Raw genomic sequence first — 24,910 nt, forward strand, 5'->3', positions numbered from 1 at the left:
AATAGCCTTGGTAAGGCTTACACTCAGGGCTTCATCAGGTGTCCCTGAACCATCCCTTAGATATGCTACTATGGGCCCGGGAACTTCCCATAATGCACTTCAGTTCCTCTCGGCTCCCTTCTTTTCATTCCCTGTGTGTTTATATGCCAGGACTCCTCTCCCCTGTAGTTTTCTATGAGCTGGTGTTATGTAAATAAAAAATGAATTGAACAGACGACCCGCTCTGGCTCCTGAGCCACAGCTGTGCACAGCTGCTGTGTTTGGCTCACAGTGTGACTAAACACCTAAAATTAGCCTCATGAAAGCGTCTCTAGAAACTTTTACAGAGGTCTTTCACATAATCAACCATCAAAGTTGTTCTGACCTTCTTGTTGCTCTGAGATTTGGAGAATTTCTAGGTAATGTTTGGGTTATTATATCATCCTGTTGTGTAGTCCACTGTGAAATGGGCAGTTTTATTTGCTTTATTTTTGAGTTTCTCTTAAAAACTGGATAATTCACCAGTTATCGCCTGTTTACAATATTGAATTTCTGGCTATTAATTGTGGCAGAGGTGTTATTGCATGTCTAATTTACAAGCAGTGTTGGTAGTGTGGTTTGCAGTCAACTGTGAGCGCAGGAAGCCTTGTGTTGTCTGCTTTTTTTAGGTCCCCTGGGAGCTGATGGCTTGTTTTTGTGAAAAAAAAAAAAAAAAGACTCCAGTGCTGCAACTTCATATGCAATTTGTGTTGAAATGTAAGGTTATAATTAAGATTGTTATTAAGATTGTCATGTCATATAAAGATTATTTAAAATAAAGCTAAAATGTGTGGATTCCACTTTGAGTTGCTTATAATAATCAATTTTCTTTTTTCTAAATTCATATTCTTCAGTAGAAAAAGGAAGCAAATGGAATTAAATCTGTACAGTGTGCTGTATATTTTTAACTTTATAAAGTCATACTTTGCATTAGCACATGTTTTCTACAGCACAATAATAGGAAGACATATGCAAATTGTTTAAAAAATCTTTTTGTTTAAATAAGAGAGCAGACGAGAACACAGGAAGCGGTTTTTTTTTCTTTTACTGCCAAGAAATAACACTGAAACCTGAAACATTATGACCTACTCAGAGCTACTTATAGACTTTTTAAAGGAATTGATGCTTTTATTTTGCATATGCTCCTATAGTATAGTGATTATACTGTACCATATGACTGCTTTGCACATGTTTTCAATTTAAGCTCCATTTAATTTACCAATCGGTGTTGTAAAGACGGAGCTGCAAACACAAACAATAATATTCTCTGTCCTCACTTTCCCTTCCAGTTATGTGTTGTAACGTGGAAATTATCTAAACCTCTGCCCTCAAACCCCCCCGAGAGCCCTAGATTTCCAAAACAGGGGAAACGGTTATGAAATTCACCAGGACGAGAGCACACTGTCAGGCTGAAAACACTGCTGTCTGTAGGGGTTTGTGGTTTGACTTGCAGACCGTCTTGTACTCCAGATGTTGGTGGTGTAAAAATTGTTCTTAGATGGCTTCTTTTTGAGCTCTGCCCACCATTTGAGAAAAATAAAAAAACAACAATTGAAGCTGTAAAGCAGCTTTTAAGCTTTCAAAATCAAAACTCTTTATATGCTTCACACAAGGTGACACAAAGCCCTTTTCGTAGAAAGAAAGCTGAAGATAAGAGAAAAAAAGCTGAAGGTGTCATGAAAAGACACATTGAGCTTTTTTTTTTAAAGTACATTCCCTGTACTAATATACAGTTTCACCTTTTAATTGTCCCTATAATTGTGTTATAAACAAAGAACAGAGAGAATGTAGAGCTTGTTTACTTGATCATCAAGTTTTTTGAAGTCTGAGAACAATTCTTGTAGTTCTTATGAATTCTTATTGTGATAATGGGCAATTCTATAATATTGTTTTAATGTACTTGCACTTAAAATTTATAACTGTGTCCTTGACTTGACATCTTTAACAGCAGAAGCTGCATTTAATGTTGTTATTTCCCCACTGTATGAGCTAGAGTATTGAATGGAAAAGACCCCAGGATGGAGCCTTGAGGAACACCACACTGCTCTTTTGCACACGCAATACCAAGCTTCATCATTTCATTTCACACATCAGTGATTCTGTTGCGCAAAGCAGACCTTGTCCATCTTTAAACTTTGAAAGCCAACATGACCTACAAAGCTGTGAAAAATGTTTGCACACCATTTGGGTGGCCTGTAAAAGATGTAGCTTAGCCTGAGGAAGTAAACTGAAGAGTGACACAGAAAAGCGAAAATATTCCATAAGATATCTGCTCGCATCGGAAAAACATATTTTTAAAAGATGGCAGCTTCACCTCGTTTCATCTGCACCGGCTTTACCTGTAAAACTGGAAAGTTGGACATGTTTGACTTTATAACTGCTGCACTTTTATACTGGTCCAGTTTAGGTTAAGACATTATACCTGATCATTAAATCATTCATTAACTAGAGGCAAGGGTCAACTTTACTGCTGTTGGGTTAGACGGCACCCATCTTCAAACTCCTGCCGTCAGTTTGATTTCAACTATTACACAATCTTCATCACTTCATTTCACACATTAGTGATTCTGTTGCACTGACAGCATCTTTCCACAGACTGACAGACATATAAACACCCGCCAAAGTAATCAAACCGCCTTTGCTGGTACATTATATTTTCCCAGGAACGCATTTTGCCATGATGACAGAGACAGACTCACATGGTAAAAATGGTAGCAGTTGTGACAGATTTGGTGAGGTTAAGCTGATATTTTGTGAGATTAAATTTGGTGATATGTTAATTTTTTTCTGTGCAGGCAGACTGCTGCTGGTAAGTCACAGATATAGAAATTTGATAAGATTAAAGATAAAGAAAGAAGACTCATGTTGAGGTTAGGTGAAGTGTAACAGAGAAAGACTGGGTCTGAGACATCATCTAGGTTTGCTCTGCGTTGCTTTTAGAGCTGGTAGTGCAGCTCTTTGGCTTTGTAATCATCAAATCCACTTTCTCAGATCCCTGAGAGTCATAACTGGACAAAGCTTTGTTGTCCTTGCTGGCATCTTTTCGTTGTCTTCATTATCAGCAGAGTTGGTTCTGCAGTGTATTTGGTTGGGGTGAAGGAAGATGATGTGGAAATGTGTGAATCCCAAGTAGAGTGAGTATGGGAAGAGGAACTGGAAGTGTGACCTGTGAGCAGGTTGTTAACCATCGTGCTGAGTGTCAGGTGCTTTTTCTTATGTCTGACCAGTGGCTCTTCGCACTTTTTAATATTTTTTTAATGTTGAAGCCCATCAGTAGTCATTCCCACCTGTCTTATTGATGTGTAATAATGATTCAAAACTGTATTTTAGTTGCTGCATTAGAATTACCTGAGCAGGGATGTTCCAAAGCCTCTTTAGCCTTCTACCAGGAGGTCCAGGATTGATGTTGGTAGGGCTGAATCCATAGGTTTTGCCCATTTTGCTCATCCAGATTAATCCAGCCAGATTATCCCAGTAATTACCATGGATGATTCATGCTTTTAAATCTGTACATTTTGGGAGAGTTCTGATAAACTTACTCATTTGTAGGAGTCACTGGCAGCACCAAGGTCTGGCTCTTTTTCTGAGTAGGAAGTAGGAAACTTGCTACTAAGTTTAGGATGGTTTGTGTGCTCTTTGTCCTTTTAATCCTCCTAGTGATACATTTGCCATAAAAAAGGTCCTTAAATGTGTGGTGGTTTGAGACAACGAGCGTGAAATTATTATTTTCAAAGTTTTAAATGCCCAAAAAACATTAGAACTTTTAGATTAGTACGATGCTGCTATAATGACATTAGTGGGATCTATAGGTGTGCTTTAATACAATAGGCCCGCCTTTAATGCTTGCTTGTTTATGTTGCATTAAATAGGAGAAAATATGTCAGGAGATCAGCAGTGCGCATACAGAGTGCAGCAGAAGAAATGTATGTTGTTGTAACTTAACACTTTTACTGAACATTTCCAACTATAAATTATATGGAAAAAGACTTTGAATTGGTACAAATCTTAAGAATTCTCATTTTAAATTATGTATGTGGTTTTTCATTCAAGCCCTTACTTATTGTTGTGATCGCCTTTCTTCAACCAGTGTCCAAATTCCAGCGCTACACCACACAGAATAAATGAGGCTCAGTTTTGAGTATTGATTTTTACCCCAGCCCACAGCACTGCTCCTTCTGTAAATTAGGAAAAAAAATGTTTTCATGGCCAGTTTATGATTTGTGGCTCCATTAAACCCTTGAGATTTTAAAATGTCACTTCACCAACATTTAATCCACACCCATAGCCACTGTCTTATTTTCCGCGTTATGCATTGTCCGGGTATTAAGAGGATTAATGAAACAATATGAAGAGGGTGGGAATACATCTGTAGATTATATAATAATTGCAGTGTTGTACTTTGTAATGTAAATGTTTTACTCTGCTGAGCTGAATGAGGTCAGAGTTGTATTAAAATATTCATCACCTCTGTGACCCATGGAAACCTGACCTTTCAATGTCACCTTTTACTGTATTTACATAAACTGGGAAAACTGTCAGATAGCCTCTTCTTCTGCACATGTGCAGATGTTTCCAGCTGCTCTGGGTTTAGTTCTATGTGACACTGTTGATTAAACATCTATAGGTTGCAGCATCTTGCAGATTTTGCAAAGTACTGAGCATTTATGGGCTGCTTAAGCGTTCCCCTTTCCATTAAAACATTTAGAAATGACACTTGATTGGTTGTTGTCAACATTTTGATCATGCAAATATGTAAAGCCATCTGCAGACATCTCCACTTGTCAGCGGATAAGACGTCTTTATGAACAGATTATCTGGGTGTCTCCTCATTTATCTGTTTAATATCTGTTATATCAAACGTGGGGACTGCCTGATGTAAAATTGAGGATTAGCATAAAAAATTAGGGACAAGTCAATTTGGCACAGCACCCTGCTGTCCCTTTTGTCTAGCAGGGGCCAGCACTGGGGCTGGAATGAGCACTCTGAGGCCATGTTTATTGTGTGCAGACGGGGTGCCAGACAGTTAGCCAAACCTGCATTTAGATTTTATTTATTTATTTATTTTTTATTTGAGGATCACTTGTTCTGATTAAAGCCCCAGAAAATAGGAAGTGAAAGACATATATGTCTCAGACAGAGACTCAAAGTTCCTTCCAATAAAAGATTTTGGGGTTTAAGTTGATCTCATATGGTACATGCACTGGAGGAAGGTTTGTTTTTTCGTAGAGCCACTAATGCTCCAGTTTTTTTTAATGCCGGCTTTTACGCTGGAGCTTAGCTTTAAAGATTTATTTTTGCAAATTTTTTTAAAGGTTGTGTGATTTTTAAAATCACGATGCAACATCCTGTGGGAGAGGTGGACAAAATATGATGAATAACTGTACAAGGTAACGCAATCCACTGCAACAGCTCTGCAATGAAAGCTACTCCTCTGAAGCATATTAGGCCCAGCTTTGCTAAAACGGTATTGACAACAGTGTGTCATTTAATGGGTGCTGTCAAGCTCTGAAAATAGTTTAAAAAGCCCTTGTGTTATTGATGTAGGACACTGCGGCCTTTCCTTAAAACCCAGAGGAATAAATCATTATATTTTATGAGAAACGGCCTGTTTTAGAGCTAATGTTCTTCTTTGACATGTTTTGCTTTCATAGTCACAGAGAGAGGTATGCTGGTTAAAATGTTTAGCACTCGTGCAGCTGTGCGAACAGATCAACACATGCTGATGACGAGTCAGTGTCCGCTCAGCGCTCCCTGGGACTTCTCTGTTTCGCTGTAACCTACGCGCGAGAACGGGATGGTAAACGTGATGTTGAGGACAGAGACCATCCTCACAACACAGACCGGAGATTCGCTTTCTGCTGACTCTCTTCAGATTTCACACCAGGGGTGTCTTTTGAATTTTGTCTTTAGCCTTTTTTCCCACCTTCCAACTCTGACACTATTTTGAGAGGCGTTTCAGTCTTTAGAGGGGCCTTGTCGTTGATTCACTGCTTCATGCAAACAGCTGCTCTGAAGTTCTGTTTAGAATGATCTTACTCAAGCGTTCAGATGGGGATTTTTTCCCCTCCATGAAATGAATGTAAACATTTATATGGTGTGAACAAAAACTGTCAGACACAGCATGGGAAACTGAATCACTCTGGAGTGAGTCATCATTTGCATTTCCATTCAGAATATTTCAAATATTAAATGCTTTATAGTCTGATTGATGTGAAGCGATAGATAGCCTCAAAACCACAACCTTTGATACTGAAGTTATTTTGCGTCAGTAACTCGCTGTTATGTCTCATAATGTCTTTCTGCTTCTTATCAAGATAAAACTTTTTGTGCAGTGGGCTAATCATAGTGAAAGTTAAACATCTGAGAAGTGCTGTTATTCTGCTGTTTAAAACAAAGAACTTTTTACATTAAGTTACCAGAAACCTGCTAATTGTTTGCTCAGAGCAGTTCCAAAGTGTCGAACATGTGCATAAGCTGTTTTTATTCCTCCCTGCTTGACTGGCCAGAGGCAAACTGACTACCGGTTGTTATGTCAGAGTCCCTCATGGGTGTCACCAGGAGAATTTACAGGAAATCCACCACTGAGTGTGTCAGTGTCCCCGTAGATACCACAGGCTCCCGCTCACAGCGCATAACAAGGCTACTTTTATCTTAACTGGAACACATGTTCTACTTCAGCTACTTGTTGGGTGTTTTCTGCCGTGTGTGCAAAGTCTTAACCGAGGAGAATCTTTCTGCTTGGAAGTTTCGCGCAATGTTGTTTCCTCCGTGCTAACGATATTTATTGCAGTGTATTTCATGGGCCTATAACAGCCACTGATTTTTAGTGTAATCTTACAAGTATGAGACATTTCACTTCTCTAAATCTCACGGCTCGTCCTCAAAGTTTGTAGTATTGCTAAAACGGTTTTCTACATATCCTGTCTATTCTTTCATGGTTGTGTCTACATAATGTAAGGAAGTTTGACTGCTGAGTAAGATTTCGAAAACTGAACTTGCACATGGGAAATCTTGGCCTTCTAGTCATTCATAGTTTAGCTTTGGAATTTATCAAATAACAGCAATAATAAACTTCATCATCCTTAAAATAATTACATTTCCTTTGTACATGATGTCAAAAATTCAATCCAAAAATGAGAAATTGAAGTTTTTAATTTAAATTTTTTCTGGGCTTATGCTAAATGCAGGAGTGCTTTTATTTGTTCAATCGGACATTCTCATCATTTGCTTTCCCCACACCTGGACTTCCATCTTGTTAGTCTGAGTCGCTGCTCAATAACTTCTATTAAAGTGTGGTGTGAGTGTTTCTTAAGTTTTATTCATATTGATATTTTAAAATACAAGGAAGTAACTGACATAAAGAAACAGACACATTCATCTTATAGCCCAGCATAATGTATGGTAAATGGACTGGTTCTTACATAGTGTTTTTCTACTCTGCTTGAACACTCGAAGTGCTTTATACTACAAGCCTCATTAACCCTTTCACACACACCCATTCTCTCTATGCCTAAGAGCTTTCTGTCGAACATTCACACTCACGATGGAAGCATCGCAAGCAACTTGGGGTTCAGTATCTTGCCCGAGGATACTTTGGCATGCAGACTGGAGCATCCAGGATTGAACCACCAACAGTCCCATTAGTTAGACGATCTGCTCTACCTCCTAAGCCACAGCCACCTCTGAGCTTACACCAGTTGGTATTTCCGGGCGGCCCATCCAAGTACTAACCAGACCTGACCATACTTAACTTCTGAGATCAGAGGAGATCGATTGTGCTCGAGATGCTTCGAAAGACGATGATATTGATGCCAAGTTGCCATAAGCATTTACTCGTTTCCGCACTCGTCATTAACGATCCCAAATATCTGCATTACCTGTGATCAATCAGCTGATAGATTGGCCCAGGTGATTTGTTTCATCCAGCCTGTGTCCGGTTTGGGTGGCACCAGAAACAGCCAGACATGCCAAGTTTCAGGTTTTAGGATCCTACGATATTCTTATTGCAGATGAGAGAGATGTTCATCGTGTCCCGAGACACTGAGAGACATTGAGAGCAGAAGGCCTCTAGATCAGTTTCTCAAAACACTTAAGTTGGCATCTTTTGGACCCAATGGAGCAGCAGCTCTGCACCGAAAGCGTTCTTCTTTTTCTTTTCCTGTTAGGGTGATCCCTTCCGTCCTACGAAGAAAAACAATTTTCAGTTTGTTTGACTCCTATTCTTTTGGTCACTACCTAAAGGTCATACGCCCAGACTGTAGATTCATTGGCAGCCTTCTGGCACAGCTCTCTCTTTTCCTGTAGCTCTAACCCTGTGGGTGACCCCAAATCCACAGTGTCTGCAAATCATTTGCCAAACATGGTGAGCTTTTGCTTTCAGATGCTGTCGTGTCTTTAGTTTTTGGAGCCAGAGCAGCTTTGTGAAACATTGACCGTCATCTATGTTGGAATCCAACAGCCTGCTGGGACTAGCAAAAATAAATACTGATACAGAGTCGGTGCTCATTTTTAGTGATGAATGAAGCATTTCTCTGTGAAATGACTAAGCAGACCAAAGATAAAAAGGAGGAAAAAATAGCAACTAATCTATTTTCTATTTTCATGGCATTTTCTTTTTTCTCACACACGGTGTAGACTTCTTAATCAGTTGTAATGGAAGCGTAGCTGTCTGCATATTATTACATGTTCAGTGTAGCTGCACAGTAATAGAGTTGTATGCATAACATAATTCCTACTAATATAACACTTCTTAAATATATTTCTAATGCTCGAGAACAAACGTTTTATTCTCCAAGCTCGTTGGTGATTCATTATGTGCCGCTTTTTGTATGAGTACTCCGTCGATGATATGATTTGATGTGGCATTTCCTTTGATTCACTATGAGCACATGACATTCTGATCAGTATTTGGAGAGAGCACTCAGCTCCTTCAGTTGCTGTGTTAGATTAACTTCTTGTATTGGTGCTTTAAACATCTCCTGAAATGATTAAAGATGTTTCCGAACAGCTCAGTGACTCAAACGCGTTAGGACACCTAAGAAGTTACATTAAACATCCATTAAATTTAATTACACTTAAATTTGATTTTAATATTTACGGTCTTCAACTCTACTTGTTGGCTTTAGAAAAACCTCCTTACGAATGTGTCATTTTAGCGGATCACGAAGCCATGTGTTATCAGTTAAAGTTGACGGCACAACTCGTCGCGCACAAGAACCGGCTCGTCTGCAGGCTTACAGCCGATTGTCTCTGTGAAAAGGTTTCACGTTATGAAACTGGCAGAGTTTACACAGCGGTGGCTTTCTGCTGTGACATTTGACTCGCTTCATTTACTTGCTCACCACTTTGTTTAGAAGAAACGACAGCAAAGCTCCCCTCTGCACCTTTGATGAATCACACTTTCGCTCATCACAAAACGCTGCTAACAACACATCTTAAGACACTAATTGTTCAGCCCATTTATCGTTTCAAGCGTTCACCTTTCCTCAGTATTTGTTTCTTTGCTTTTGTGCGAAAACATAATCCGCCTATTGTTCCTGATCGCAGTTTTTTCCTCCTGTGGGATTTCTCCGTAGAATAGCAGAAGCCAATTTTGGTCTGCTCCTTTTACACTTAAAACAAGTACATCTCCAAAGACTTCAAATCCCTCCCTTGCATCTCTAAACCAAATGAAGTCGTAAATCACTCTTCTATACATATCATGCTAATTAGGAACAGGGCTCAGCTGCTCTTCACCAGCGGAAGATGGAATAAAACGAGTCCATAATTATGTCAAAACAATGTGCTCTCAACCTCTTCCACAGCACATTTGGAGTGGGTATGTGGAGATAAAACATGTGGACTTGAAACACTTTTTGTCCATTTTGTCTGAGAGGGATTATGTATTTGCTGCTCAATAAAACAAAGCTTCTTTTCCTGACTTCCCTTTATTTGGAATATTGGTTATTTCACATTTGTACAGACGTAAAAGACTGATTTTAGAGGATGGGTATTGTTAACGTTCTTGAACTTTGGCCACCATGTGTGGACCGACACTGGGTCACTGTCCTGCCCTTGTTTAGGCTCAGTGCAGCATGTGTAAATGCTAACAGACAGCAGAGGCTCAAGCTTTCAGCAGTAAATCAAGTTCATATTGTGGGAGAGGATTTTATGTGCTGCACGCCCAAATCGCTCTTTCCCTGTATTTTAGGTTTCCTCAGTTTGTGCTCTTTCTGCTGCAGACTGTTCTGTTTGCAGAAATGTGGGCTATGTTATGCGAAAGGCAGTTGTATTCTTTGCCAGGCTTTGTCCTAAGTCCTTAGAGGCCAGATGGCCACCGCTTACACACGTGTAACTCTGATAATGTTGTACATATGTAAATCTGAAAACATATGCTCAACCTTCAGTACAATCTTCCTGCCCCCACAGAACTGACTAATCCTTAGTCCAGATCAGAAGTACTACAACAAACACTCATTTACAACCTGCAAAGATTCTTTTATTCCTCTGCTGAAATCTCTTATCTGTAACACTTTTAACAAGAGCATTCTGAGACTTCACACCTCCACCACTGCTGATAATTCCCTCCACAATATGCATGAGTGGAGTCTCTGAAACTAGAAGGAGATCTGCATCTGTTCTGTGATATTTTCTTGAGAAAACTGAGTTGATTTCTCCAGTTTTTCATTGTTTTTGAAGATATAATCATTTTTTGTCATCGGGGGAAATTTTCATGACGCTTGACTAGTTTATCATGCAACTCAAATACTGAAATCTTTCCATCCGTCCATCTTCTGACACTTACCTGTATTCAAGTCACAGTTTAAGCAGAGATACCTGGACTCGTCTCTCTCCGGTCCAAGTCTTAAATGGGATCCCGAGGCCTTACTAGGCCAGTCAAAATATGTCATCTCTCCTTGTGTCTTGGTTCTGTCCTGCAGTTTCCTACCAGTAGAACAGAAACACAAAAATTCACCCAAGCATTCGAGCCAGGTGCACGAACCACCTCAGCTAGCTCCTTTCGAGCAGAGGCTGAGCCCAGACACCCTTCAGTGGAAGCTAGTTTCCGCGGCTTTCATCCTCAGTACCCCCAGCTCACGGCCATATGTGAGGCATACGAATTTAGATCGACTGACTGGTAAAACGATAACTTCTTCTTTATGCCTTGCGCTCTCTTTACAACAACAGACCAGTACAGCATCCCGGCAGAAGATCCACCAATTCATCTGTCAATCTGTCGCTCCAGTCTGCCCCAACGTGGTGAACAAGACCCTCAAAATTTATAACTCCTCCATCCGAGGCACAGAAGCCCCTCTAAACTACATAATTTAGAAAAACTGATTCAAATCCACACGGACGGGATAATAAAATACACTATACTAAAGAGCAGTGGCCCACATACATTCAAGAATGAGTCGCTCACAATTATCAGTATTTGAAGTGTTAATAAATGTATCACTTAGTTAAAAACAAAAGTTAAATACAAGTCCCTCAGCGTCACAGCTGGATCCATCCGCACCCCTTTGTCACCCCCTTAACAATACTCAGGGTTCCCAATAACCAATTACACCTCTTACGGCCTCTCAAATAACTTTAATCACTGATTAGGATTCCTTGTTCACAAAGCGGCTACTTAAAAGTAATTGCTCAATAAAGAGAGGGGAAGTTGTCGTATTAAGTAGGTGTTCCTGCTGCTTCTCTCATTAGTGCGCACTTGGAGCTTTCATCTCCCTATTGTCACAAATGGAGTCAGCTTCATTCACAGCACAGGAGCCGTTCTCGCTCTGTCTGGTTCACACTGCTTAAAAGCCTAACGGCATTAGCACAGCTCAGAGCAGAAGAACAGCGAGTGCTAAAACCCGTGTTGTCGTTTTTTTTGTTTATTATTAGAAATAGAAAGATTGTCCCATTGGTGTCAGTCATAAGACTCAAAGTTTCTGTGGAGGCAGAAACCCAGGATTTGATTTGTAGCGTTGGGACGTCCAGGTTCGCAGTTCATTTAGTTAGTTAGTAAGTTTAAAAAGTTCTTTTTTCACATATTATGTTGCTGTTTAGATGCAGGTGAGAGGGATTCTTTCTGATGAGGAAGACACGAAGATTTGACTGTGTGTATGTCTGTGTGTGGTTGAAAAGAAAGAGAAGTGAAAAATTTTAAAAATATTTCTGTTTGCACTGCAAATGGTGTTTTTAGTATGTAGATTTCTGGGTGAGATTTTCCCCATTTTGCAATATTTAAAACAACCACTGTGCTCTAATATAGAATCAAAATGAATATTACAATAGCCTGCTTCAGTGTTTTTGCCCACACTCTTACATTCTCCCTTTCAGCCCGGTCTGCCTACAGGAACTGTGGTTTACATTTTAATAATATTCATCCAGTTTACCACCTCTCGCTCTAATATTGACTCAGAGGCAGGAACTGAGTCCAGGAACCAAAACTGGAACTATGTCCTACAGGTCGTAGAAATATAAGTTAAGTTCCTTGTTTGAAGGGTTCTTGAGGTTGTACTGGAAGACTTGACACCAAGCCTACAGTTTACTGTCATTCATCTACCAAGATTATGCCAAAAGGAAGGAAAAAGAAGAACCCATTAAATTTCTTTGGACTTAATTTGTGCATTGGTGGTTGCCCTCTCTGAATACCCCTGTACTTTATTCCTGTTATTTTTACAGTAATGCAGTTAGAATGATATGCTATGTATTTTAAACATGCTAAATGTGAATAGCACTTTGAACATGAGGCAAGCACGAAGGAATAATGATGAAGGGTATTAATATTTAGATAATAAAAGCATCAAACTGACTATTAAAGGTAGCCTTAATAGTTTTTGATTACACAGTGCTGTTGAACAGTGATGCTAAGGGTGGATCTAAACAGAGAGAAGCTATCGTCATCATATCCATGTGACGAGCAACAACATTTAAACTAAAGTGGGAAATCTACGTTGTAACTTGGGACCTATTGGGAAACCCATTTAGCGCTACACATGGCCTTTTATATAACCTGATGTGCACCTCCCAAGAAACGTGATTACACGTCGAGCCTGTGAAGACTGAATTGTGTAGGCCATGGCGCCATGGCGCAGGGTTAAAGGGGTTTCCAGTTATGTCTTAAGTTCCGACGTAGATTTCTAGCAGAAGTCTTAGGCCTCAATCACACAAACCTAGAGACCGCTCTGCAACCATCTAGCAACCACTGGTCACTAGACTGGTTGTCGACTGCTTGCTGGAAGTTGCTGATGGTCGCAAAGAGGTTCCTGCCCCGAAAACCACCTTGTGTCTGCTTTGGTTGCTAGCAGATTACCACAGTGGAAAACACAGCTTGTCTGTAAACACTTGTAATTACTAGGTCGGGGAAGTTAAACTTTTTTTTCTTGTAAACTTTAGAAATTATGTTGGCTTAAGATATTGTTTTACATATGTAATGTATGGTTTCTAGTTGAAACCAATAAAGTCAGGAGTGTTTGAATGGCAGTGAAGATCTTCTGGTCACAGGTGTGTTGTATTTTCAAAGTGAGATCATTCCTCTTATAAAAGAATGTTCACTTATGGAAATGAGAGATAACATTACATGCCACTTAATTCGAAAGGCTTCTTCTTAAACGGCGTTTCTTTCTGACCCTGAATCAGCTGCAAACATCTCCAAGGCTGAGTGCATTTTTTTATGAGACAGAATGGCGTTCCTTGAAAAGACTACTGGGGGTGCAAAAGGTTTTTTTTTTTTTTTTTCAATTTAACATTAGCACACTAATGCGATTCACTCCTAAATGACTGGTGCAATGACGGCTGGGAGAAAAGAAATTGGGTCAAGAGGGGAAATGGTCAGAAACATCCTTTGAGCAAAGATGCCTAATGACCCCCGTTCCTCCTCCAAGTCTTGCTTTCCACTGTTCGACGCACAAAGCTATAAAACCTTTTCAATAAAACATGCTTCTCTGAAACATTTACAACTCGTGTATCCTGAAATGATGAATCCAAAACATCTTTGATGTTTGAGAGAAACGTACATGCAACTTAATGATTTAATTCTCTGTAAGCCACAAGTTACAAGTGACTTATATTCGGGTAAAAAGGATCCGTGGTGGAGCGGGAGGGGAGGGCGGGCCGGGCCCGAGCCTTGTTGTCGAGCAGCATATTTTATTTTCTCTCCCAGAGGTTTAGAGGAGCTGTTACACTCTGGAGTTTTAGTGGAGGTCACAAGGTTATTATATAAACAATTCACATGGAGGGCCTCAAGTACCCAGAGGGAATGTTTAATGCAATGCTCACAATTTCTTGAACGTAGTAATGCTCAAGACGCAGAAGTGTCCAATTTTAACCATGCTGCATTATCTCTCTGTCTTCGCTTCCTTTTTTCCCCCCCTCTTTCTGCTGTTTTGTTGAGGCAACTGAAAACCACGCTTAATTAATTTGGTCAGCTGCCTTGGATAAACTACACTGATGACATCAATTAGATTCTAATGAAAACAGATAAAAGCCATGGAATGCAAATGGAATTTCTGAACAGGACTCATCAAAGTCTTAGCATTGGAACAAATTCCCATTACGTCTCATAAAAGCCTTTAATTTGCAAAGCTCATGTCTGGTTTGGTACTTAGAAGTACATGGTCAAATGATTCAGTCTTAAGTCCTGTGCCGAGAGAAGCCAAATCAGAATTTAATTTGGCACGTAACTCCTTATCCTGTCTGAAACATGTGGCGGGATGCAATCCTTGGATTAGCGTGCACTTCAGAACTACAAATTTAGCTTGTTTCTCGTCGTCTGGCACGGCAAACACCTAGTCTAACCCGTCTGTAACACAACATTTCAATTTCAATTTCAGGGAGAGAGGGGGGAAAAAGCCACGCTTGCTCCAGATTAGTACTTCTTAGTTAACCAAATTGCTGCAATTATGTGTGTCAGTCCGTTGACGTGGGATAGCGAGGCTGTACTTCTTTGTCTCATTCAGTCGCCGTCTCTCTCTTTTTTTTAACTCTATGACATCTTTCATATGTTAGATTTGATTTTGCAGTTCAGGCAAATGATGATGACTTCTAATAATAAGTCTTCATCAGCTACTCTGCAACTGGCGTTTTGTATAACAAACGTGCGTTCCGTTAAACGACTTGCTACATTATACTGCATCTTTCAGTCAGTTCGACACCTTAATGACAAAATGCCATTGTCGCGTTTTAAGCTACTTAAATAAGTCAGAATAATGAATTAGACCCTGCTGAGTTGTTTTCAATTGAATTGCAAGTTAAACCGTTAATAATAAAAATAATCAAAATGCTGTCGCGCTGAACAAAAAATGTTCAGTTCAAATTAAAAACATCCACACATTTGTGCACACGGCTCTCATATGGCAGACATATTTGCAAACAGTGACCTGCAGATGCAAAGATTAATATCAGCATTCGTTTTGAGTTGATTTTAGCTCCATTAGGGTCTCCACTGACTCCTCGGGGAGATGTCTGGCTCTTCAGTGGCGACATGCTCCACTACTACCTCTCTTCCACTGATGGATTCCTGGTATGAAGCCAGGTCTGCCTCAGTGCCTTTCGAAGGCAGGTTAGAAGACCAAATGTTAAACAGTATTAGGTAGTACAAGTTGGAGAAGTGGGAATAAAACTGATGGTGGACAGCATCTGTGAGCTGCATCAGCCAAAAATAGGTTATTTTGTTACTTAAGCCCACTCCCAGTAACCTCTGGTATCAGTGGTGCTGACCACCTAGTTACTGAATTTCTGTTGTGTGATAACTAGACAGGTAACTTTTAGGGGTTAGCAACTTCCTGCTGTGCAGTGGGCAAAAGTAATACTGAGATCAGTGAGGTGGAAAACCAGAACAAAGAGCTGAAAGGTGCTAAAATGCTCATTAGAAATAAAGGAAATTGCAGAATCCAGTGGTGTTTCTCATGATGGTGAAAAACAAAATCAGTTTTATTGATTGTTACTAATAATAAAATATGCATATATATTGATTGTTAAAGCTCAAACCTAATGTTTGAGCATTTGATCCAGCTGACATCTAACCTGCAGGTGTAAAGAACATCTTTCTGCCCCATAAAACATCCTGTAAAATACTTAAACTTTTTATTGTCATTGCACAGTCATGCTTTGTAGAGTAGTACAACGAAACTAAGGGACTGTCCCGCATCGGGGATAAAAGAAAGGCACGCAGTAATCATAACAAACAACATGTATACAGAATAAAATATGCAGAAAATACTAACTTAATGTTAAAACAGATGGTGATGCATTAATGCGCATTGTCTCAAAATGATAATTTGATGCACTTTTTAAAAATTTTCGGAACGACATACTTTATAAATCATGTTTGTGTCAACATGCTGGACGCTCCAGAGCCAGTCTTGTATTTATGCGCTATAAGCAGGCTTACAGTGTAATCTACTTTTAACCTCGACCATGCAGAGCATCATGTGCACTATTTCTCCATAGATTTGTAACCCTCTACCTTGTTTTCGGCACCTGTTGTGCTGGTTGTTGTAAATGAAACATCTTTCTTAATCATTTTAATTTTTTTTCCCTGTGTTTTTTCAGCGGTGGACTGTGTGTGTTCTTTCACAATTGTGACAGTTTGTTTGTAAAAGGAAAAAAAAGGGGAAGTACTTAATGAGCCGTTTTTGTTTTTCTTGGTGTGTGTGTGTGCGTGTGTCTCCATCCCAGCGGACTACCCTCCCCCTCCACCACCTGTCGAAGAGTCAACCGGCTTCCTGTCATCCCCTGGTTCCTTCCCTCCACCGCTGGGGAACTCATATGATTATCAGGTGAGAGGAGCCGCTGTTCTATTAAATTTTCTTGGTTGTCAGTAACTCTCTAAGAGTCGGCACAGAAAGCAAAGACAGCCCCGAGCGCCGCACTGAGTTCACGTACCAAGTCCAGCAAAACTATCTGTCCATTTGAGCTGCAGCCAACTGCAGAGACGTCCAGCTCCAGATGCTGCCTGGAGCCAGCCGCTCTCCACTCGTGGACCCACACACACACACACACACACACACACAAACATTTCCGAGGGCTCTGATGCAGACAGGATGGAAGGCTGACACCTATTGGTGGAGCCCGGTCACTTTTCTGCGCTTTGCTGGTCATAATACCCACAGGCATTTGGCCCTCCTGGGATTTCTGGCCTCTGCAGCTCTGATTGACGCTCTCGGCGCTCGACCTCTGCTATGAAATCCTCCAAGTGCTTCACATTCCTTTGTTCGCTGCAAACAGGAAGAAAGAAAGTCTCCCTCTTCAAGCCCCTCATTTGATCTGACCAGTTTTCTATCCTAAATGAATGCTTCCTTTGTAAGCTTGGAGACAGAATGTTGCATAATTCAAATAAGTTATGCATTGCGTGTAAATTCACTGCTCTTCCCACACAAACTGTAAACACAGTAAGGATAAAACTCGAAGCTTTAAAAAACCCTTAGGACTATCAGGATACGTACATGCATGCTGCGCTATGACCTTAATGTAATCTAAAGCACTTTCAAAGTCATGCAGTTATTTTAAAAGGTGGAGCGCTACGACTGTTGGAGTTCTGAATTTCATGGCTTTGTTGAACGTCAGGTTCAGCCAGCCAGCAGAGCTGCTCCCCTCTAACACTTTAGGCAGAGCACAGAGACACGTGAGCAGTGAGGAATGCAATAGGCATACAACAGAATTTACTTCTCTTCTTAGAAGTCTACGAAAACCTTAAACTTCCACATACCCCTTAGTTTAATGAAGGCCGATGACTTTGGCCTTGTGCTTGCTGGGTGGGGCAGTTTCTACCTAAACTCTGGCTGCTGCTCAACAATCAGTGTTGATCCTGTTCACTTTGTTGCTGTTTAATAATGTTACACCTACACTTACGACCCAGCATCCTCTTGATTTGTACCTGGAGACAGGAATGCAGCACAAGTTTTTACATTTTCAGTGTTAAATCTTGTACGCTTTTCTGATGATCGATGAAAAAGCTGAATTTAATCTACATCGCCACATCCAGAAACTTTGAATCATTTAAAAAATGTCTCCTTGGTGCTGGTATTTCTTATTAATCTTTTGGCTCACATTTATCGCTTATGCTTAGAAGTCTTTTGTAGCAGTTTTATGCATTTCTAAGCAGTCAAAATTCTCTGGATGAAAAAGCTTTTAAAATAAATCTAACTGGGAATAATCAGGGTCTGCATGTGCTAAACGGTAACAGGTGAGCAAAGCGGTGAACACATGTCTGATGGAGTAATGGCAGACTTTACAGGCAGCATGCTTGGAGGGTTTTCTGGACATCTGACAGTCAGTTTTACTGGTATCTACACATTTGTTAACTGTGAACAGATCTATAAATTTTCACTTGTGTCCATATGAACATGAGCAGGTTTTCCATGCTTTCATCTCCCTTCTTAAACGGCTATTAAAATATTCCAGTGGGATTTCAGTATAACTGGGAGATGAAATCCAGACTCCTACTATCATGCAAAAATGTATTTTTAAAACTTTACCTCAAATCAGAGACAGTAGAAAATGAAATCAATTTGCCAAGTTACAGTACAGTACAATGTTTCCACTTCCTGTAAGCGTCTCTTCAATCAGATGGATTTGTTTGAAGGCAACATGTGGCACTTTGGCCTTTTCTGAACTTCTATCAAATATATCAAACCAAATATATATTGTTATGATGTCAAAAAGCCCTGTATGTTGGTAAAGCTCACAAACTAAAGGTGAGTGCTACATAGCCTCATGGTAAAAATGCCAAACCTTTCTCATATGTCCCCTTTTTCTCCATATTCTGTCTGGATCTCATCTGTTAAAGGAAAATAATGATTTTAAAAATGTTGCAAACTTGAAGTAAAAATGTTCCCTGCATGTTCCAGTGCCAGGGATTTCAGTTTACCTCTGTCCATTCGTCCAGGGTCACTGACCCTTACGTAGACTTTGGCTTTAAACTTGTTTGGTTGGATCTGTCCGCTCCCGTGCCTCGGATTTTGATCATGCTCAAACGCGTGTAGATGTTTTTGAGAAAATGTTGATGAATCAGAAGTAAAGTCTGTATAAATTGAGTAAAATTGGTTACCTGTTAACTCCAGTGGAAGTTGGTAGCCTGGTCCGTGAGCCAAAATAAAGCTGATAGCTTCCAGGTTTGCATCTGTGCCGTGCATCCCGCTGCACATGTGCATTATGCTTGCGAGTTCCCACTGAACCCGTGGACTTGAAGTGATAATGTCACATAAACACACAGACCTTTGAAGGGTGCTAGGGAGGTGTTAGAAGTTGGAAACCTGCATGGATTTGAAATGCACAATAAAAGAGGAAACTGGGCCGTAAACTGGCTTCTAGCTCAGCATACGTCCCTTAATCATAATAGAGCTCTTTGCCGTTTTTACATGTATTCCCATGTATTACCACTGGGGCCTTTAGGTGACAGGAACTAAAACAGACAGAGGCTGAACTGATGGGACTGCATCATTTGTGGTCTGTATATGATAAATAAAGGGTTTCTTTTGAATTGTAAATCATGCAGACATGTGCGAGAAAAACCCCAGAATATAAATATAACATATAAATTTGCATGATATGGGCCCTTTAACTCAGACTGCTTTGTTCCCGTAGGTTAAAAATGCAAAACTTATAAGAGTATAAATATTATTGTTTTCCTTTGTGTGTGAACAGCTCAGCTTTTGGAGATCGTTGGTTTTGTCAGGACTGCTGTCAAATGTAACACAGGATGTAACACAGGATGATGGTTATAATCATGAACATTAATTTAGTTCCCTTTATGCTGCTGTAAATTTTGCCACTATTCTTGATTTTTCTTGTGTGGAAAGATGAAGGAAAAGATTTTCAAGGCCTGAAATTACATAAGAAATTCCGTCCCTCAATTAGTTTTAAAAGTGCTTTCCTGTATTCAACTCGAACTTTTTTTTTCCTATCACACCGACTGCAGAGTCTTTCTGGCCTGCAGTTTAATTCCTTAAAACACCACGGGTATCTTAATTATGTGTCCTGCAGCCAGAGCAGAAGAGAACGCTGTTCAGAAAAAAAAGGAAAGATATCAATCAAAAATGTCTGTCTTTTTCTCCAGGCCTTAGTGGAGAAATTCTACATAGTGAATGAATAAATCAGCGATTTAATGGTATTTTACTTAAAAGAAGCAGAAATATGCTCGTCTTTATCCCCCCTGGCAGAGGGAGATGTCTGGATTATGACACGTAAAAGCCGAGACCTTTAGCGGGAGAGAGAAAAACAAACCTCTCATCCTGGCTGCAGTTCACATTACGAAGCCCTACACGGCAAATTCCTCCGCAACACAAAGTCTGCGATGTTTCCTTTCATCCTCCTCGTTATCACCGTTAAACAAGTTTGCCCGTTTTTTTCTTTTGTTGATTTGAGACAAGCCATTAGTGTTTTGCTTTGTTTACTCCCGCTCATGATTGCCTTAGATGTTTTTAAGCAGCAGCTCTGCTCCAAATGGAGGCAAGCCCTGCCTGTAATAGATTGTGACAGGTAATCCAAACACATAACATTAGAATAAGAAGCAGTCACTGATCCAGCCAACTCAAAAAGCCCCCACAGGCAATTGCAAGAAGTCTTCTTGCAGTTGCAGCATAGTTCAGAAGACTAAAAATACATCTGTCGTTCCATGGAGAAATTCCCGGGAATTTTGTAGAAAACCGGGTGCCACTATCGGTCAGATCGCTTTAACTACTTTCCAGATTTCTGCGCATCACTTTTGTTTTTCTTTTGATTAAATAGTTTGTGTCTTTTCATATGTCGAGGTTGCATTTTTCTCTGAAGCGAAACAGAAAAAATGCGGATGAATAAATCAGTGACTGCTGCTGCAGTGATCCTGTTACTGATGCTTTCAAGCTTCCTCTGATAATAACAGAGTTAAATAAAAATCACAGCAATTCTTAGCATCCTCTGCAGAATACATTTAAAGTGTGGATTAAAAAAAAGTTTGACTTTGATTTTAAAGAATTGACCTTTCTATGTGAAATAGTGCTGGATGAGATTGTGATGAATAATGTATGAAGAATGAGATACTGTAAATCCAAGAGCAGTAAAAAGCAGGTGAATAGTGCACCGTGTTATGAAAGTTGTCTTTCATACAATGCATCGTTTCTTTCTCACTGAGCGAAGTCTCTGCTATTGATGTGTGGCTTTCAAAAAGATTGTCTGAGGTCAAGGTGAAACATGAACTTGTAATGCAAAGTTTAAGAAGTGCAGAGAGAAAAAAGCAGGAGAGAATATTTCTGAGCAGCACAGAGTTAGAAATACTCATCGCCGATGGCATCTGGTGACAGTAACTTAACCCTGTGAACCCGGGCTATACCTGTTACAACATAACCCACATCCAAGGTGAGTGTTGCTGTGACCAAGATGCATGGATTAGAAACACACAGATTGCAATTTTCTTGGGCGACTCCACTTTAAGTGTGCCGATCCCGATTTTGCCAGTTATGGTTTTTCTACCAAATAATTATAATAATGAGAATCATAACAATAACAATTTACAGCTTAAAACGCTAAAAGAATTTATAAAAAACAATTATTAAACTTTAAGTTACAAGATCTGAATCAGGAACTAAAAAATAAAGGGTTTCCCCTGCTGAAAACGCGTACAAATCACAAACTCAAAATTGGTCGCTGTACACCTCCCCACCTTTACCTGACAGATTTTATTTTACCTTACCAAACAAAGGCTGATACAAAACTAATGCCAGGTACTTCATAATTTACAGTACAGCGGTCCCTCGTTTAGTAGTATGTTCTAAAAATAACCCACGATAAGTGAAATCCGCGAAGTAGCCAACTTTATTTTTTACAATTATTATAGATGTTTTAAGGCTGTAAAACCCGTCACTACACACTTTATAGTCTTTTCTCAGACAGGCATGAACATTTTCACACTTTTCTCTCTTGTTTAAACACTCTCAAAGTTCAAACCTTCGTAGAAAAATAAGTCCAGCATTATAGAATGAAACCATCTGTTTGTTGGGGAGAAAACTTACAAACATACAGTACAGCACTTCAGAGTCACACTGCTAGTGATCGAAGATTTATGTAAGTTTGACAAGCTGAACGCATTCTGTGCTGTACAGGAGACACGGCATGAGATTGATTGACAATGGCCAATCAGGACGCAGAACACAATGTGCTGTAAAAAACGAAAAAAGAAAAGAAAAAAAAGCATGAAAAATTGCACACAAAAAAAGCAGTGAAACAGCGAGGCTGCAGAAGGTGAACCGCGATATAGCGAGGGACCACTGTATGTTCATAACTTCACCAAATAAAAGGACATCAACCTGTTGCTCTACTACTTTGATCCATTGCTAATACCGAGGCTGCTGGTTTGTGGCTGGCTCTGAGCTCAGGATCACTTCAGCTTTAGCCACTTATCATTTGTTGGCTTCTTTAAAATGTTCATGTTAAGCTGGTGATTTAGGTTTGTTGACACAAACATTTTTGCTGTGGTCCTCTAATGGGGTTCAGGGTCAAGGCCAAGGAGTGGAACTGGCCGATCGATTGGTGCATCTGTGGTAGATTTACCATTTGGACAAAGGAAAAAAACAAACTGCCGCTGTGAGAGTATGAAACAGACTACGTGATGCTGATGTTTATATCTGTATGCTGGTCTGTTTGCACTTTTCTGCGGTCATGAATGATACTGTTGGAGCACTTAAATACTGAACAACAGTTACTTTATTAAAATGCAGGAAAGAGAGACGACTTTAGGTCTGATCAGGCATTTACAGAACATATGACTACCAAGGAGACCAATCAGATTTGGTGTTACTTCCCTTCACTTTGATTTGTAACTAACTAACTATGGTGTAACTATAGTCTGGGTATGCTGGAGAGTCACCATATTGCTAACACAAGACTATAACATGTGCATAAATCCATTCTTATGAGGCATGGTGGAGGCAACATTGGGCTCTGAAAGTGCTTCTCATGTTCGGGGAAATCTGCTCACAAATTTGGCAATTTTAGAAATTTTTTGAATAACATGTTTTTTAATTTTGATGTAATGTAGAAGTTCAACTAGTGCATATGTTTCAAATGAAAGCTACAGCACAGTAGAGTGTGCAAACAGTGAAGGAGTCTGAACACTTTATTGGACGTCTTCTCACAGGTGAAAGGCCCAGAAAAGACGCTGGAAGAGAGGCGCTCCAGTCTGGACGCAGAGATCGACTCCCTCACCAGCATACTGGCAGACCTGGAGAGCAGCTCGCCCTACAAGCCTCGAAGCACACAAGTACGTAACCTACAAAATGTCATGCAGATGTGAATTTAAGGCTGTGCTTTTCTTGGGCATTTACTGCAGGCCAAAGTTGAAAATGACTTTTACCGTTTTCAGTTTATGCACGACCTGTAAGGAAACATTAGCCTTTTAATATTGTCAAATACATTTTACAGAAACTAAATGTCAGCAGAATTGATGCTTTTACTTGTAATACTTAAAAACCTTAGTAGGACATGAAGCACGCTGTTATCAAATGCTTTTACTGAAGTATGTGAGTGCAGCCACTGTTGGCATTCAATAACACTTATATTAGCACAATAAATGGCACACTTATAGACCTGTAGCTGCTGTTCTGTGTGCTAAAAAATGCAAAGAATAATTAAAGTTTTTTAAACTGTTGAATGTTGCAAAATACAAATTAGGTTTCCACATGAAACAGACCCATATATGTTGCATCTTTTAAAAAAAATGCAATAATGACAAAATGAGTCTTGACCTATATCATTAGTTGATATTAAACGATATTAACGGCAACTTCAAAAAGTCAAAGCCTTGGGCAGTTCACTAAATTGTTTGACACACAATGAATGTAGGACAAGCGGATAAAAAAACCTTAACCAATTGTGTTTGGCGTAGGAAGGCTCAGTGGGGCTTTGAACACATGCAGATTATTCCTCTAGTGACATATTCGAGCAAAAATGAAATACCTGAAAGGGCGTTCTCTGTGGGGCCTCATACTCTGTGGATATGTGGCTAAAGCGGAGTTAAAGCAAATCTTAAAGGTGTTGCTTTTTCTGTGGATTATTTATAGAATAGTTACCATATCTGCTTTGTTTCCTTGTACATTTATTCAAGTATTTATATGTAAGTCAATAATTTAAGACTGTGAATTATTGATGTGAGTATTCGTGGGGTCCGTATCTTCATACGAGATCTACATCTTTATATCCACTGACCTTTGTGTGAGTTCAGGAAAAAAATTCTTCAGCGACTTTAAAATGTAAAATGCTTTGGTTTTGGAAACTCACACGAGGCAAAGTTAGGTTTACAAGTAGTCTGAGAAACATGGTATTTTGGGGGACGTGTGCAATGTGAAAAAGCCAAACAAAGACTGAAGATTGCAAGTGTTGACGTCCTTTGGTTAGGTGACTCCTGGCTCTCTGGTTAGAGGGAGAGGGAAGGGTGTACTGCTCACAGAGTTAAAATTATTGCACCACACAGGGGAAACAAAGCGGACACGGAGAGAAAGGAAGTAAACGCTGCGGCTCTGAAATGATACGCTTTAACGGCAATAACTAAAACCTGACTTGATGATTTCTAGTATGCTTACTGTTGTGGTGAGCGAGTGTGTTCGTGGGTGCTGATGTGGGGAAACTGTAATAACATGAAATTATGTGCTCATAAAATATGGTGAAATGCTCTTTTGACAAATCAAATTGACATCTCAGCGTATGTTTTTTTAGTACAGACAAGGTAAAAAGACAGAGGTCGATTCAGAGTCTGAGCAGATCGGGACGTCTGCGGGTCTCTGTCTTGTCTCTGTCAGGTTTCCGAGAACTCGCCTTTGTAGTACTGGACAAGAATCGTGTTTGATAATATTTTACGCTATGTTTCAGTTTTCATCCAGAGGTGGTACCTGTTTGAACCATTCTGCAAAATTAAATGCTAATGACTTTTTTCATTTAGTTCTTCATCCATTAT

At 39.8% G+C, this 24,910-nt stretch overlaps 1 protein-coding gene across 2 annotated transcripts in view; it reads left to right on the forward strand.

The window, feature by feature from the left end:
- The window catches only part of lpp (LIM domain containing preferred translocation partner in lipoma), a 178,456-nt gene that overhangs the window by 69,592 nt on the left and 83,954 nt on the right, over positions 1 to 24,910 (forward strand). For both annotated transcript variants that reach the window (XM_063466763.1, XM_063466764.1), the window contains 2 exons: positions 16,666 to 16,766; positions 23,099 to 23,221. In XM_063466763.1, coding sequence (XP_063322833.1) covers positions 16,666 to 16,766; positions 23,099 to 23,221 — 224 coding nt within the window. The remainder of the gene's footprint in view (positions 1 to 16,665; positions 16,767 to 23,098; positions 23,222 to 24,910) is intronic.

This window comes from Pelmatolapia mariae, linkage group LG23 (assembly GCF_036321145.2).
Source record: "Pelmatolapia mariae isolate MD_Pm_ZW linkage group LG23, Pm_UMD_F_2, whole genome shotgun sequence".
In the NCBI taxonomy this organism is placed as follows: domain Eukaryota; kingdom Metazoa; phylum Chordata; class Actinopteri; order Cichliformes; family Cichlidae; genus Pelmatolapia; species Pelmatolapia mariae.